The sequence below is a fragment of the Heliconius melpomene genome, chromosome 6 (genome assembly GCF_056956725.1).
Source record: "Heliconius melpomene rosina isolate 202511_hmr_F chromosome 6, ASM5695672v1, whole genome shotgun sequence".
Taxonomy (NCBI): Eukaryota; Metazoa; Arthropoda; class Insecta; order Lepidoptera; family Nymphalidae; genus Heliconius; species Heliconius melpomene.
Window position 1 is genome coordinate 12,932,204 of NC_140394.1, and position 17,553 is coordinate 12,949,756.

The 17,553-nt window shown below is 34.6% G+C and overlaps 3 protein-coding genes and 1 non-coding gene across 4 annotated transcripts; 3 read left to right on the forward strand and 1 right to left on the reverse strand.

The window, feature by feature from the left end:
- Positions 1–358: 358 nt before the first annotated feature.
- Positions 359–1,948, forward strand: mRpS35 (mitochondrial ribosomal protein S35). Its single transcript, XM_085187481.1, has 2 exons — positions 359–684; positions 1,110–1,948. The coding sequence occupies exons 1-2, from the start codon at positions 466–468 to the stop codon at positions 1,917–1,919; spliced, it is 1,029 nt and encodes a 342-aa protein (XP_085043607.1). The 5' UTR covers positions 359–465; the 3' UTR covers positions 1,920–1,948.
- A 1,924-nt stretch (positions 1,949–3,872) lies between these two features.
- On the forward strand, positions 3,873–15,881 carry LOC146538618 (uncharacterized). Its single transcript, XM_085187477.1, has 11 exons — positions 3,873–3,975; positions 4,078–4,259; positions 4,844–4,982; positions 9,997–10,130; positions 10,632–11,518; positions 12,475–12,678; positions 13,653–13,807; positions 14,071–14,240; positions 14,684–14,831; positions 15,177–15,322; positions 15,576–15,881. The coding sequence occupies exons 2-11, from the start codon at positions 4,101–4,103 to the stop codon at positions 15,705–15,707; spliced, it is 2,274 nt and encodes a 757-aa protein (XP_085043603.1). The 5' UTR covers positions 3,873–3,975; positions 4,078–4,100; the 3' UTR covers positions 15,708–15,881.
- Positions 6,795–8,767, forward strand: Dip-B (Dipeptidase B). Its single transcript, XM_085187480.1, has one exon. It carries the CDS (start codon positions 6,845–6,847, stop codon positions 8,372–8,374), a length of 1,530 nt encoding a protein of 509 aa, XP_085043606.1. The 5' UTR covers positions 6,795–6,844; the 3' UTR covers positions 8,375–8,767.
- TRNAN-GUU (transfer RNA asparagine (anticodon GUU)) lies at positions 13,263–13,336 on the reverse strand. The gene has a single exon. It is a non-coding gene; the product is annotated as a tRNA-Asn (tRNA).
- Positions 15,882–17,553: the final 1,672 nt, after the last annotated feature.

Here is a 17,553-nt window from a genome sequence, read left to right on the forward strand (position 1 = left end):
GTTAAAAAAGACTTTTACTATGCTCGAAGTTTATTTGCCCTCTCTTTCTAGCACACTGAATAAATGGTAGGTGAAAGTAAAACAAAATATAGAAAGGTAACGTCTTTATTTTATTGGTTACACTCTACTGGAATTGGGTAGTTGGTGAGAGCAAATGTGCTGTTCAGAAATATTAATAAATATTATAAACAATAAATTAAATTATATTTTTTTTATTTATTTTAATAGTTTATATGTGATTTCTGAGGATCGTCAAATTATAAAATAATTTTATATTTAATACTATATATCTTTAAATAAAAAGTTACATGTAATATTTTATTTTGTAGTGAAAGGCTGCATAGTATGATGCCTTAGTCGAATTTTCTAAAATGTCAAAAAAAAAACTTAGCCTAACCTAAAAATGTATACAATAAAATAAAACATTAGATTTGTAATTTGTAAATAAACTCAAAGAAAAACAAAATGAGCGTATTTATTAGGAATATTAGGTTAAATGCCGTCTATAACGCCCAGATATTGTGGCGTTTTAATTCAACAACTGCTGAAACGTTGAAACAAGGTGACGATGAAGAAGAATTTCGCGTCCTCGATATTTTACAGAAAAAAGATAGACAGAAACGTAAAGTAGCACGCAGGGCCGATATACAGCCAGATAGATCGGAAAAAATGCGTACAGACCAGGTCAGTTAACAGTTAAAATGAAAGAAATTAATGTTTGCCTTGTTTCTTCATACAATATAAATCATTTCTTCAGACAAGCTTATTGATAGTATAATTATAGCCAAGAGAGAATTAGCTATCTTTAATTTTAAATCTAACTAACATTAATATGAAGAATTAGACAGTTAAGTTTATTCTCATAGATCTGTTAATATATATATGTTATGTACCTCTTAAAATAATACATCTGCAAACATGATATATTATCTTAAATCATCTTTCAGTCAATTTTAACCAAATTAAACAGTATTTAATATGTATATATTCAAGTAAATTATGTTAGTTTCTAATTGAAGTTAAAAAGAAATACAAGCATAGTATGAGTTAAAAAGAGGAGGCTGTGTTGGTGGAGCCAAACAACTTTATACAAATAAAGATATTTTCAGAATTGGGGCAATGTCTGGCCAGGTCCAAGAACCTTTCATCCTTCATCAGTACCACTACCTTTAAGACAAGGTTATGTACCAAAAGGGCAAGCACCACCTGGCAAAAAAGCAAACGCCGAGCTAATGAAAATACCAAACTTTCTTCACCTCTCACCTCCTGTTATAAAGACACAATGCGAAGCAATCAAGCAATTTTGTACTGAATGGCCAAAACTACTAAGTTCAGAAGAAGCTATAGAGAAACACTATCCTGTAGAAGTAATTACATCTGACTATTGTCATGCCAGTCCAACCATAAGGAATCCTTTAGCCCGTATAGTCACTTTGAGAGTTAAATTGGCAGATTTGAACCTAAACACGAGGGCCAAAGACAAGTTTCTGAGATTAGTTGGTGATCGATATAATGAAGCAACAGATCTAATAACATTCACAGCAGATAGATGTCCAGTAAGGAAGCAGAATTTGGATTATGTTAATTATTTGCTAACTGCATGCTACCATGAATCCTGGACTATTGAGGACTGGGAGAAAGATAAAATATTAGATGACATGGAATATTACAATTTTGATTTGCATCCATCAAAGAAAAATCTTGTAAATTGGTATTTTATGGCTCAAAATAAGAATAATGATTTAAATCAAGAAGAGCTCACTATATTTGATGTGTCGGATATTCCTAATGCTAAAGAATATAAAGAAGCAGTGTCTAAGCTTTTCAATGAGGGTGAAAGTGAGGAAACTATTGATAATTATGGAGTTAATGTAAGAAAATTGTTAGGTTTGCCTGATAAGTTGGTTGTAGCTGACTGATTTATTTAATAAATGTATATTTTAGATTATATGTTGTTTATTTTTGTGTTTTAGTATTTAGTTTATTTTGTCTATTGTGTCTCATGAGGTTGTTGTGATGTAATGGTATTCCATTGATGATTTATTTTAATTTTTCCATGTTAGTCTCAGAAACAACCCAACTTATTTGAATTTAGTTATCACAATTAAGTATATTTTTTTGTGAAGTGTACTGGTTTATTGACTCATTTGAAACTTTTGTTGTAATCAAGTCAATAATATATTTTTTTCTATAAAAACAAGTAAATAATATAAGGCACAAAAATATTTCGAAAAATCTCATTATTCTATAAAAAACTTAACCTATGTTTATCTATCGCCGTTAGGATATGTGCGCTGATACGTCGATATATCGCAATGTCATTTTTCTATAGTCAACAAAACACTATGATTAAACGTTAACCGTAGTTTCTTATTGGAATTAAATTATTTACGATACGATATTTACGTCATCTACAGGCCATTTGGCGCGTTATTCTGTAAAGTTTCTTTTAGTCTAACCGAGGATATATCTACCCTCAATGGGAATCGAATCGAATCCACAACCTTTCGCGTTTACAGTCGCATGCCTGGTCCTCTGCGCCACGACTCGACTATATTCCGTTTATTTTTATTTTCTGGTTCTGGCAACGAGGTACACTGCGACCTTCAGGTCTGCGACTCAAAACGCAATGCCTCCTTAATGTGGCGGAAAGTGGAAACGGAAGTGTTTTAAATGGAACAGAGTGTCTCAACACTACGTAGTTACTTAGCTGTGACACTAGGTTCCCTCTGCCTACCCTGTTATGTGCGGGATATGCCTGAGCCTAGTAATAAAGAAATATCTACAGTACAAAATAAACATTTTCCAATTATATTTCACCATTATTTTGTTATAGTCTAGTAGTTTTAGTACTTTTACTAGTAATAAAATCGTTTGTTTCTTAAATTCAATTTCGCGGTTACACTAACCAATATGGCGGTTTATTTGAAACATCACTTTTTCATTTATTTTTTAAATTCTTTTATATTTATTGTTAGAGGTGATAATTTTCAAGAATGTAAGTGTTGATATATACATATAAAAACATTTTTTTTATTTATTATAATATTTTATAGATTGATTTAAATCCTTAATTATTGTGCAAGATTATGTGTTCGAATAAATTCGATATTTACCTTTACATTTACACCAAAATTGCGAGCAGAGATCACTCCGCCAAGTCATTAATTCACTTCCTCGGTTCTCTTTATCTATTTAGCTTACTTAATAAGATTAAAAAAGTTATACGACTTCAAAACAAAATATAAAAAAATTAATCTAGGCCTGGTAAAATTTTTAAAATTAATGAATATTTTTACAGATTACAAAAAACTAAGTAAGTGTTAATTATTAAATATATATATATTTTTTAAATTAACTTTTAGCATATTATATTTTGCCTGAGTCATGAGTTTCATCAATATAGTATACTGCAATGATTGTTAGTTGAATTTATTAGAAACTTATTTCATTTTTCCTGCATAGCAGGGTAGTCAGAGGGAACCTAATGCAAGACCGTATGCCCTTGTCGGGCTCTCTTTCAAGACATTGCGTTTTGATTGGCGAAATAAAACGCCGCTTTTATGTTATCAGTAGCGAGGATAAATCACGTCCATAGTCTACTGTTGCACAACCACGACCTCTAATTGTTATTCTTATTGTATTGATGGCTATTTGTTTTTTAAAGCTTCACGCTGTTTCCAGCATAGATAATTTGGAAACCTAGTGTTAAGACACTTCGTTCCCATTAGATCATTTCCGTTCCCCACTTTCCGCTGAATTTTGGAAGCATTGTGTGATGAGTGCGCATTGTCTTGTTACGAGTCTCTTGTTGTGGAAGCAAAATATGTTCATTAACAATCTATTGAAATCATTGTAATATTAAATTTAATTCACAAATCAAATAATTGGTTTTGACAGCAAATTTCAAATTAGAAGATTTTGTTTTTTGGCCAAATGGAACGATACCGTTTTATATAACTCCAGAACATTTTGGTAAGTATAAAAAAACAATAATAAATACAGCATCTGTATCCTGCACATAGCTGGGTGTTAAATTAAAATTATTTATTATTAATAAATCTCCTTGTTTTACAGATAAAGAGCAATCCCTAATTATTATGTCATCGTTGGCAAACTTCGCTTTTAAAACCTGTTTACAATTCAATCCGGTGATGGTGAAACCGAGAGACAACCAGCACGTGATGGTGTTTGAGAATCCTCGAGGAGTTAGGAAGTGCACCATCAGTGTTGAAGGCCATGGGAGAGAAGAAACTCACGTAAGTGTTACATGGGACTAGCAACTAAAACGAAAAAAGCTTTATATAAATAAATAAAAAATATGTGTATATGAACATATATTGAATTTTGAAATTTTATTCTCTACTTTTTCATTTGATTTCTAATCCCGGGCATTAAGTATAGCATGTATCCTATGTTAAAAATGCCCGGTGATGGTCCGTTCTCAGCCCGATTTGAGTCCGAAAAAAAAATGTCGTTAAAAATATTCTTATTTCTTATATGAGAAATAATGAGAGCATTCATACTAGGTATCGTTTCAGTTAAGTTTAAAAATATTTCAAACAAGAATATAAGATCGGACCGAGGACAAACAATGATCGGCACTATAGTATGTATCCTCCCATAGAATTATGTTACCATAGTGTCTTAGTTTCACGTTCCATCCCTCATGAAGCAGAGTAATGATGTGAATATCTGTTTTCCATACAAAGCCCAACTTTCGAGACATTGGTTATTGAATGGCGAAACTCAATGCAGCGTCTTGTCCACAGACCGAGCAAGCAAATATAATTCACTCTCTACATTAGAAATCAAACAAATAATATATTACACTGTCTTTCAGCGTATCCTTGTCGGCTACGACTGCCTAAAGCCACCATATATGGACATGATCGTGATGAAAGCTCTGGGCTTCCACTTCGAGCACAACAGAGCGAGTCGGGACGTGTTCATAGATGTGCAATACGAAAATATAGAACCAGGTAGGTGCAGTTGAAACACTCCGTTCTCCACTTTTATTTTGATTTTTTAAGATTTCAATACAATAAAAGAATATAGTACGTCTTTGTAAATAACTGCAACATAATCTGATAAAACTAATTTAACATACCAAGGGATCCTCAAATTCGCAAGTGCCTGATGTCCCTGATGCATCCAAAGACGTAAATGAATGATTTTCTGTCATCTTCAAGTCGGGCGGTGGATGGAAACGGAATGTTTCTACAATAGGTTCTTCTGTCCATCCTGCTGTGTGGGGATAGTTTCTTTTTTCTGTTTCTTAAAAAAAATTCTTAAAAATATGTATTTATATTTAGTTACATACATATATCTACAAAATTTAATAAAAAAATTGTTTGAACAATTTATGCGTAATAGTAGTAATAACAAACTCACTCTCTCATTTATATAAAAAAAAATTAAGTATTTGAATACATGTTTTAAAACAAATGTAAATAAACAAAGTTCTCTCTCGGGGCGTTGAACCTGTGACCTTTCTTGTTGACGTTTTAAACGATATCCATTATTAAATACACATTCAATAATAAGTATTAAACCTAAAGATAATATTATTTATTGACTATTGATATTACCACTATAACATTTGACCGTCGTGGCGTAGGGGCACAGACATGCGACTATTGCGGGTTCGATTCCCTGTCGCAGGAGTTAAATGCTTAGATTATACTTTTTTAATTTTAAAAAGAAAGTCGGAGAAAGAGAAGGCTTTACTTTTCCGAGAGGGAATCGAACCCCCAACTGTCGCGTTAATTAAAACAAAATAAGCCACTGGTACACGATACACCGCGGCCATAAATAATGTTGAACAAAGCGAAGTACACAATGAACGTTAGGTTATATAATAAAACATCAATAAAGATAAAAATTACATATATATATATATACTAGTGGACCCGGACGCGGCTACGCCTGCTTGAACTATAAGAATATTTATTAAATATTATATCAAAATATAAGTTTATTTTGGGTGACGTTTTCTTAAAACAACAAAGAAACTTTGCAAACCGGTGCTTAGCAACGACGGTTGTTATTAACATGGCAGAATAAATTGCATGTCAAATTAAAAAGTATTTTAATTTATTAGTACATATGTGTAATGTAATATTATAGCCTATAGCACTTTTGAAGAATGCATCTTTCATACAAAACAAAAACAATGTAAATCGGACCAGTAGATCCAGAGATCTTAGCGTTCAAACAAACAAACAAACAAACAAACAAACAAACAAACTCTTCCACTTTATTATATTAGTATAGGTATATATATAGTGAATAAATAATTGTAGTCACCTTATCATAAAATATAATATTTATATAGAAACAGGCACTAATTTCAGTGCGACTATACGCATGACGTTCACCCATAGTTCACCCAACCCATAGTTCAATTCCCCACTAGGGGAATTATTTTGATCCGTTTCACGTTGTAACCCGCAAATAGCGAGAAAGGCAGAGGGAACCTAGTGTTAAGACACACCGTCACTGTCACACTGTCACAATTTTTGTGAAGTTGCCTTTCGACTGGCGGTACTCGAGGAAATGAAAATGGGAGTGGGAATCGAATCCACAACCGTCACGTGTCAACAGTGAGTCGCTGTGACACATAATAATTTTTGGATTGTATAGGATTATTATAATTAAGTTACGAACAAACATTAGTTGTATATAATCGCAATAATCATTACCGTAGCCATACATTACGTTATCACTTATCAGATACAGATAAGTAACTGATAAACTAAATATTTATAATAGAGAAAATAATATAATTATTATACTTTTTATTGTGCTCAATCAGTCGCTTATTAGCGTTCAGACGGACAACATGTCGCCGGAATTCAAGCTTTATGAGAACATATTTATCGAAACTAATTTACAATCGACCGATTACGATGGGGTTATAGTGATTTTGTATCCACAAGAAATGAATGTTGCGCTGCCGAGACATATCTACAGCTTTATAGAGAAAATCTCCGTTATAGACAAGCATATACATAAGGTACCTACTGTTTGGAATTGTGATTACGTATCGGGTGGTCGACTCGTGGTATCGCCGACTAGCAAAATCACACCCTATCATGACGTCAAAGTAATTCGGGATGCCGCGAATAAAGGAATGATCAGAGCTTTAGATGCTGGGATGAAGAAGCCTTTGCTGGTGGTTGAGAACGTAGTTGACTTCCCTGATGGGCAGCTGGTTTGTATTCTTGGTGCGTTGGAGGCGTTTTACGTCCCATTGCAAATCAGAGAACATCAGGAAACGAAGAAGTTCATTAGAATAGGTTTACACGCTGAAGAAAAACAGGCTGAGTGCTTTGAAAAAATTGTAAGAAACGCTATAGCTCTAGAAAAGTCTCGAATCTTTACCCGGGACATAGCTGGTGGAGATCCTGAGCGGATGGCGCCGCCCAAAATTGTGAATTATGTGAAAAGTTCTTTCGCTGAAGACAGCAATATAACTATACGAGTAATTGACGACGAAAGTATAATTGAACAAGAATACCCGCTTTTAGCAGCTGTTTCAAGAGCTGCCAATCGCGTGGACAGGCACAAAGCAAGAGTTGTGGAGATAGAATACAGTTCATCTGACCCGAGTAGAGTCACTGAAACTTTAATGCTAGTGGGTAAAGGCGTGACCTACGACACAGGTGGTGCCGATATCAAAATTTCCGGTAGAATGGCGGGAATGTCCCGTGATAAGTCCGGAGCAGCTGCCGTCGCTGGCTTTTTAAAAGCCTGCTCAATTTTGAAGCCACCACACTTAAAAGTGATAGGTGTCTTATGTCTTTGCAGGAATTCTATCGGCGCAGATTCATATGTTTCAGATGAACTTGTTATATCACGAGGTGGAAAGTCGGTCAGAGTGACCAACACTGATGCTGAAGGTCGTTTCGCGATGGCAGATTCTGTTTATAAATTAGCTGAAATCGCTGGAAAGGAGCTGAATCCGCACATTTACACTATCGCCACGTTGACAGGCCATGCCCGCGCCTGTTACGGTAATTATACAGCTTCTATGGACAATCACAGTGCCAAGGCTACCAACCACTCAGCCAGGTTACAGTTCAGTGGCTCCAGGGTAGGAGAAGGTTTTGAGATTTCTACAGTTAGAGCTGAGGATTTAGCTGTCAATGTTGGTAAATGTAACGGCGATGACCTTGTCCAATATGATACTGACGCTAAGTGTCGCAATCACCAGTTAGCTGCAGGTTTCTTGATAAAAGCTGGTGGTTTGGAAGATAAGAATGTTAAATACACTCATCTCGACATCGCTGGGGCTGCTGGTTCTCCTCCTGATGACCCAACTGCTGTGCCAGTACTGTCTTTGTGCCACTTACATAAGGTCTTGTTGTAGAAGTAAAAGAAGTTTTATCTCTTATAAGGAAGAGACCAAAATATGTAGAACAATTATTTAGCTTCACACTATATCCTACATATAGTAGAGTAGGCAAAGCCTGTTTAAAACTCTCCTTTCTTTAAATTCCAGTGAATTTTGCGATAATGCGTATAGAATGACGGAACACAGCGGCGCTCTTTGTTTTGTTACCAGAGCGAAAAATGAAATTAATTCTTTCCCCCGAGCGGGTATCGAACTTACAACCAACACGTTTACAGATACGGTAGCTATGCGCCTGCTATGCCTGCTATGCCTCTTTGCAGAATTATTTTATAACCAGTTCTAATGTAGTGAATGTGTAAATTCAGATAATGATGAGATTTTAAACATGAAAAAAAGTGATACAACTTTTGTTATCTACTTAATTGTGTTGTAAATTAAATATATTATCTGTTATTGCATTCAAATTTCTTATATTATTGATTATATGAAATCTAAATTGATTGAGAGGCCGTTTGTTAACGAAACATATTGTAAATAACAAAAAAGTAATTAATAAAAATAATAGCAATGTGTCAATAAATCAATGATTATTATTATATTTTTGAGAAAAATTATACCCATTCATAGAATTCTTAGCGTATTTTTTCCCCATTGTGCTGTACCTCACGTCGTCTTAATGTACTTGTCAGTCTTAAAACTTAATGTATTAAAAGTAATAAAATCTATTCTAGAACCTATTTTAGAACCTATTCTAGAGAAAACGACACAGTAACCCTGTTTTGGCCCGTGTGTTAATTCTTCTGTTTTCTGCAATAAGGACGTAGTTAATTTTTTTAGCCTCAGAGGGACCCTGGGAACATGGTGTATACTACTTGTCTCCCACTGTCCGCCAAATTCTTGACAATATTAAATTTTTAATCCCTCGATTAGGAATCAAACCCACGACCAGTCGCGTTTACCGTGTCACGCTTGTGGGCTCTGTCCTTCCTAATAATATTAATATAAAATATAATAAAATAGGTATGTTTGTGGGTGTTTGGTAATTAATTATGATATGATAAGTCTGTCATATTATCTACGCATACATACTTATTGCTATTTTTATATCAATGTTTACGATATGTGCCCCATGTACATCATACAGTTCATTTATTTTATTGTTTGTTTGGCCCGGTAACGCTGTATCTAAAACAAACACTCAATTAAAGAAATAAAAACTTAAAATCTTTGCCTATTCCAGAATAGTCTGGTTGTGATTTTTTACTAGCAAAAACTAGTTTTACGTGAAAAAAATCGACGCTAAAGTCAACAAAAGTTTGGCACCTTTTTTGCTATATTGTACCTATTGTAAATTCTCGTTGTTTGCTAAATTTCGTTCTTCTAAGCTCGCACTTCGATACTTCTGAAGTGCTACAGGAAACAGGTTTTGATAACGCTGCGAATTTCATACAAAATGCAGCAAAAATCGATAAACGTTTGTAATTTTTGATTGTGTTGACTTAGAAGTTTAATTTTTACTATTGTGCTAAATTAATACTACATTTTATGTTGATGGTCTTGACAGAGAGACATAAGCAGAAAGAAAGACCCTAGAGACCACAAAGTTCAGTATATCAGCCAAACATATTTATTTTTAGGTTCCATTTCATTATTTACAAAAGAAAGAAAGTTGCCTGTAGAACTGCGCATGCTGCCTTACGATATGGACAGTGTGTTGCATTTCGGTGAAAGGGATTACAGTAAGAATGGTCACCGGACTATTATATTTAAGGTAAAGTATTGTTTTAAAAGAACTTTACTAAAAGTTTGAACGCTGGACTCGAACCTGTGACCCTTTTTTACCGTCCAAGCGATCATCACCAATTAACACATTCGGACTTACCAAGATCTATCAAAATGCTTTGACTTACGCCTATAACTTATTTTTAATGTACCTTTTTTCTCCTTTGGAAGAACCTTTAAATTCTTAAAATATAAACTATCTGTCCTTTTCATATCTGCTACACTTGTTAGATGCAGAGAAATCTTTATAGTTTGATACATCATCAATCTTGATGGCACTGCTTAAATTGGAAGGTGAGAACTTTTGTTTCATCTCGTTTTGTATCGAGACGGGCAAAAGATATCATTAGAAAAGTGCCATATCCCTATAATAAACAGAATGGCTCCTTTCAAAATTTCAAACCCACGAACAATCAAGCACGTCTCAACTGCACCACGGTTGATTACATAATAGATTATAAAAAAATTGCTCTATTTCTTTATTTTTTAGAACACAAGCATAAAACAAAATCGAATAGGTCTTTCTAAAGCTGATATACGCAAAATAGAAATCATCTATGGTCCCGAATGCCAAAAGAGGGATCGTCTAGCCAAAATCGATCTTTGCAAAAATTATCCAGCACAGAGAAGAAAACGAGATATTGATATTAGCTCACAAAGCTTAAGAGTTAACAGAGATATAACAGTTCCACCAGAAAATCTTACTAACGAATTAAAAACAGAAGATGAGTTAGGCATTGAAAATGAATTAGAAAATCTTGTAGAACATGTGCATAAAATAACCTTAATAGCTATAGACAAAACAAGAATAAAACATTGTAATAGTACAAAAGAGGTGCCCAAGCCCACTGACCAAAACCTTCAATCTACTGTTGACATGACAAAAGTGGTTGAAACCATTAAAGATTACGCCAAATCTGTGATCCAGAAGATGGAAACTAATATAACAGCTTTCTGTTCTGAGGACACTAGAGATATTGAAATAGGCAGGTGGAGATGCGAACCACAGTACTGCCCGCCTGCCTACAAGTCCACTAAATCAGGCAGAGTTAAATATTCTACACAGCATCGTCCTGTCATAAAACAGTCTACAAAGCACGAAGGTAAAGGACGCAGACCTCAATACGACAGTAACTGGCTGAGAACTGACAATGTGACTGACATCGTGACTGACGTTACTGATAATGTGACTGACACGAGCAGAAAACGTCGAGCTCTGACAGCTGTCAATGAATCCACAGATACGACAAATACGGACATAAATAAAACAAAAGCAGTGGATATCGTGGGTGGAAAAATTTTAAGAATGGGCACAACTGTTTCAAGTCATAAGGTTGTAAATTTCGCACCGGTTAGGAGATTTGGACGTAGACATAGGTAATACTTTCAAAGATATGTTTATTAGTCTCTATTTGTGCAATAAATTAAATATATTTATATCTTTAATTTTTATTATTTTATACCTGTGTTCACTCTTTTAGTAACAAAGTACAATTATTGAGGCTTAAGGTGAGCTTTGCATTTGTGTTCTCTCAAAAAAATATTTTAAATGAACTTTATTTAACAGCGTTCACTCGGCTTTTTTTCTCGTTTTGCTGCTTGCTCGCGTAGATTTTTCCATTCTTGTACAGTGATAGTGCTAAATTTGTCTTTCAGTTTAAATAAATCGATCGCAAAAATTAAATGTTAAGAATTGTCAAATACTAGAATTCTGCTGATTGGTTATTTAGCTTTTTATATCTTTAATGTACAGAATCGACGTTTCTATCCTTTTATTAAACCAATAGGGAGATGTGACTCTGCTATTAATACAAGAAGTGTAGACTGGCTGTCAAAAAGTAATATAAACTGGCTTAGACCAAGCAACACTCACTCTAATGCAAAGGTCTTCTCGGCCTGTAGGATGGCTATATCTTACTGGTTCCCACCGCGAGCGGAGCGGGCCCATTAAGGACTATGTTGAACTCGCAAGAGTAAACTGCATACTTGTATGTCCACCAATAAACAGTCGGACGAAAAGGACTGATCGAGGAGAAAAAGTTGTAAGCAGAACTTAGTATGAGGTCACTTTTTTCTCCATTTTTCGCCAGTTTCGAGACATTGCTGGTTGAGTGGTGGAGATTAAAGCCTTGCGTCATTTTGTAATCACAGTGAGGAAAATGAAACTAATTCCATTCCCTTGAACTGGAAACCTTGAAAATTCCTTGGAACTCTAACCTACGATTGTCGTGTTATGCGTCCGTCGTGGTCTAGTAAATAGAAAAAAACAAAAGAAATTAAAACACTAAATTGTTGCTTGTTTAAACACAAAATAAACATTCTGTTTTTTTTAGCATATATGACATTAAAGACTTGAATAAAGAAAGAAATGACGAATCCAATTTATCCTTAGAAAAGTCGAAAGGGCAAAAAAATATACGACAAAATCCATACAGAGAAACGATGGAACGTAAAGAAAGATATGAGGAAAGAGGCAGATTAAAGAAGGTGAATAGAGAAGATGTGAAAGAAGACATGTCTGATGAATACAAAGATAGGTAATTAATGTTCTCTTTAGCGCCACGCTGTGTCCCACACATGGTAAAATAGTCAAGAGGGATCCTGGGAACCTAGTGTTAAGACACTCCATTCCTATTAAAACACTCGTACTCATCACTTTCCGCCGCATTAGGAAATGAAAATATTAATAGAATAGAATATACTTTATTGCACACATAAAACAATGAAATAAAAAATTAAATAAAAAAGATAAACACGTATGCAAAGGCGGTCTTATTGCTTTAAGCAATCTCCACCAGACCTTTGAAACATTAGGTGTGGATAGGAACGAAACTAAATATATTAAATATTTCATACCCCTGAACGGAAATCGAACCCACAGCTGTCACGTACAATCGCACACTTGTGCCCCTGCGCCACGCGGCCTTAAATAATAATAAACATAAGAAAACTGGATATATTTTATTTCTTTGGGTAAAATAATTTTTAAGATTTGAAATTAAATTTTTTGACTTAGAAATATCTACATAACCCATATATTATGTATATTATGCAAAAAAACTAATTATTGAAAAAATATATTGAAAATAATTTCCTTTAAATGTTTTTATGAAAAAAAATTCGCCCCCGGGTGGGCTCGAACCACCAACCTTTCGGTTAACAGCCGAACGCGCTAGCCAATTGCGCCACGGAGGCGATGTGTTCGTCTGTCGAATATCGAACTTGCTTCTGACGTCGACGATTATACTACTACATACTACTATACAATACTATTGAAAAGAATATACCCACGACCACTTTCTTTACATACAGACGTTTCGTTCAAACATTATTTTCATTTCCCCACTAGACTACGTAGCCCACAGTGCTATATGCGGGAGATGCGTGAACCAAAAAAATATATAAAATAATTAAAATATAATTGTATCTACTTATATCATAACTAACCAAAAAATCTCCGAACGAATTAAAATTAAAAAAAAAATGTTTTGAATCTTCTATCAATTAACAGAAAAAGACACGAAAAGAGACAAAAGATGAAGAAAGAAAGAAAAAGAATAAGCATACCGGAAACAGTGGAACTGTCTCAGGACAATAAAGAGTTCTACGCGGAGAGAATGTGGCCCAATGGCATCGTGCCATATATTATTGCGGAGAAGTCTAATTGTAAGTAGAAAATAATGTTTTTCTAGAGACAAATCACTATGTTTTAAGGCTTCGATACTAAAATTCTAATAATATTATAATGTCAAAGTTTGTGAGGATAGATTGGTATCTGTTCCACGGATTCGTTGAAAGGATTTAGACGAAATATTACAGTAGTATAATTTAAACATAAGAATACCTCATCGTCTACAGTTTATGAAAAGAAAATTTTGGTCGCTTATATGTAAAATTATTAAAAAGGGGTAATATATTTTTATTCCAAGATGACATACAAGATTTGCGTGCGCGTCTGGAGGAAGTTAACGACATACTGAAGGAAAGGACCTGCGTTCGTTTACAAGAAATCTCTGAGAGAGGCAAACGGAAATACGAGGACTATCTCGTTTTAGATGACAGCGCTGATTACGTCACTGGCAGAGTGGGAGGGAGGCAGGTGAGTACGGATTAGAGCAGTAAGTGCCGCCTTCAATTTAGACAAGAGAAACCCTTTCTTGCAAACATATTTTACTACCACATCGCATTACAAATCCATAGGTAGATACACCTACAGTCCGGACTCCGGTTATTCGAAATACTTTGTTATTTTTTTTCAACATTTTGTCAATTTTTATACGCTTTTTAGGTTTAAGAAATAATAAAATCTAGAATCTGCGAGAGAAATCTAAATCTAGACACAAACTAATTGACCTATCGTCACGACACATGGCAATAACATATAGATTAGATGATGATACAATATTACAGAAGAACCGCAGAAGGCAGAAGGAACCTTGGATTGCCTTATTAATGTTATCTGTTAGAATAAGCATGTTTTTATTTTTTTTCTCATCTAAATCTCATGAAATCTAAATTTCAAATTAATCTCTCGTGTTGCAGCATTTTGGCTGTGTCGAGTTATTCGAGGGCGGTCAACACAAGCAGCACGCCGCTATGATGGTGATGGCGATGCTTGGTTTCTACTTTGAGGTGTCTCGTCACGATCGCGACAAATATATAAGAGTACACAATCGACATATTCGAGCAGGTATTTCTTTTTTTCAATATGCCCTTTTTACTAGGAAAACAAAAATATATAGTTCTTATTTCAGTTACTTTAACAGACAGATTTCCCCTTTCCGCCCATTTAAAAGTTATGCTTACGTTACAAATATTTTTCCAAGTCAGTTTCAGTCCATAAAAGTCGCGTGTACTACAAATATTATTATATTTTTCCATTGACATCCAAGAATACTTTTACAATTCGAATTCATTTTCATGAAATGCGTTGCTTTGAAACGTCCATAAATCAATCGTCTCGTCCAAATAACAAATTAATATAAACGTTATAACATATAAGTATATCTGAATATAAAATATTTATGTTTTTTAGATAAACTTCACCATTTCGAGAAGATTCGACCAGACGCCACCCTGCCCGTGTCCTACGACTACAACAGCGCTACGCAACCAGCGTGGCAATTTTGGAGGAAAATTGGTATAAAAGGCATTTCGTCAATCGCGACTTACAAGGATCAGGTGATAAATTAGAACCTTAAGATACATTAGTACGTTCTTTGAAAGTGAAACAGACCTGTTCGTGTAAAGGTTTAAGACAGAAGAAGACTACTATTCTGGAGCGGGCACGGACCAACCGGCCCCCCTATTCCTACGCCTATTTAGCTTCCCTCTCATGTATATCGAACCCATAAACATTACGTTTACAGAGTCTGTCCTCTCTGCGGCACTGTAGGCACATATATATAAGTAATATAGACATTTTTCTTTACAGGATCCAGACGGCTCTATGATGAAATCTTTAGGACAAAATGACAAAAAGCTGTCCGATATAGATATAATGAAAATCAACAGTGTGTACGGTGTCAAGTGTTTTGAAAATCAACGACGCACTGAAATAAATTAATGTTTTTTAAATGTTTTATTATTTTAAACATCATTTTTAATAAAATTGGAAAACAGTCGTTGTTAAGTCTTAACTTAACGACGAAAAGATATTGTTAATAAAATCTTAATAATAATGTTGATCATTTTATGGTCTAGTCTAGGAGAACCAATAAAATTACACATAACCCTTAAATATAGTTTTATTATTATTTTACTATATCTCCTTACATCCTTGTAAAAATATCTATGGAAATGCTCCAGTAATTCATTTGTAATAGGTATACCTGATATGTAGTGGCTTCAAGTTCCATTAGCAAATGTTTCTTTAGTGTGTTCAGGCGATATTTGGACATTGTTACCGTCACCGGGATTTTCCTCTGAGATATCTTTACCTAACCTGCTCCTAATAAAATGAACGAATGAAGATTGTAGAAGAGGCCAGTCGTGGCGCAGGGGCAAAAAGTGTGACTGTAAAATCAACTGGTTGTAGGTTCGATGCTCACTCTAGAAAATAAATAAATTACTAACTAAATAACTAACTAAATAATTATTTCGATTTATATTTACATTTTCTTCGCTGTGGTATCATTCAAGACGCTATGTCTACAGAATTCGGCGAGAAGCGAGGAACGGAGTGTTACACCAGATTCCCTCTGCCTACTCTGCTGTGTGCGGGATGTAGAAAAAAGTGGCAACACAATGCATTTGCTTCATGTTCACTCGTTATATGTTAGTAGTATTTTGCGAAAAAAATGTGATAAATTATTTTGTTAAGCTTCACGCTATACGTACATAGCTAGTTAGGCAAAAGGAATCCGTAAACTTAATGATAAGATACCCCCTTTTCACCACTTCTACTGATTTGAAGGCATTACGTATACGAGTATAGCGGAACACAATGCCGCGCTGGCCTCGCTGATAGATCGACAAAATGAAAATATCAAATATTTCATTCCATTGTGTGGGGATCGGACCCACGACCGTTGCGTTTACAGTCACATGCTTGTTCCCCTGTGCCACGACTCCCTCAATCTCCATAATAAACACGTAAATATATAATAAAAAGGTTTTACTCATACATTTGCGATTCAAAAGGAACATTTTCATTGAGACTCAGATCACTGCGGCTCGCCACGTCGTATACCAGTATATCTCGCGGGTATTTACGAAGGCGCACTATACAACGCTCTGCCGTTATTATCGCACCGACCGCTGTGGAGATATTGTGTTAGCTTAGTATTTGGTGTAGGGTGAGGCTTAAAAATAATACATTTGATAAACACTGCATGGGGCTAGTGTGTTTATTTATTTATTGATCCATCAATTGTTACATCAACACTTACAAAAAAAATACAAATGAGGAAAAATTCCACGTTGTATTTCGTCACTCAACACGCAATGACTGCAGAATTCGGCGGAAAGTGGAGAATGTAGTGTGTTAACAGTAGGTTCCCAGGTTTACTCTGACTATACTGCTATGTGCGGGACACTAAATGTGAGAAGCTAAAAAACCACATAGGCTACATTTTGTGTAACATTTTGTATAATTTCGCTGTAGCAATAAGCTTAAGATATGTATTAACCAGGTCTATTAACAGCAGTCCGAACCATCCTTTCGCTTTTGTGCTCCTGTCTCCAATGAAAGAACACTTTCTTAATAATCGCTAGAACTAGAGCTATCATGAATATGCTTATTCCAAATAAAATTGTGTATAACGCCATTTCTGTTTAGTTTACAAAACATTTTTTTGTATTTTTGCTTATTATTTTAATGTCATGGTAGTTGTCAATTTGGTATTTATATTTTGTGTGTTTTTAAGACTTTTTTTTTACTTTTTTTAAAGCTATTAGTATAACTTGCAATA

What these genes read in the sequence shown, in the direction of transcription:
- mRpS35 (XM_085187481.1), top strand. Translation starts at nt 466, where the DNA reads ATGAGCGTATTTATTAGGAATATTAGGTTAAATGCCGTCTATAACGCC. An exon ending in AAAAAATGCGTACAGACCAG is followed by an intron (nt 685 to 1,109) that starts GTCAGTTAACAG and finishes AGATATTTTCAG; the next exon opens with AATTGGGGCAATGTCTGGCC.
- LOC146538618 (XM_085187477.1), top strand. Translation starts at nt 4,101, where the DNA reads ATGTCATCGTTGGCAAACTTCGCTTTTAAAACCTGTTTACAATTCAAT. An exon ending in TATTGCGGAGAAGTCTAATT is followed by an intron (nt 13,808 to 14,070) that starts GTAAGTAGAAAA and finishes TTTTATTCCAAG; the next exon opens with ATGACATACAAGATTTGCGT. An exon ending in TCGCGACTTACAAGGATCAG is followed by an intron (nt 15,323 to 15,575) that starts GTGATAAATTAG and finishes TTTTCTTTACAG; the next exon opens with GATCCAGACGGCTCTATGAT.
- Dip-B (XM_085187480.1), top strand. Translation starts at nt 6,845, where the DNA reads ATGTCGCCGGAATTCAAGCTTTATGAGAACATATTTATCGAAACTAAT.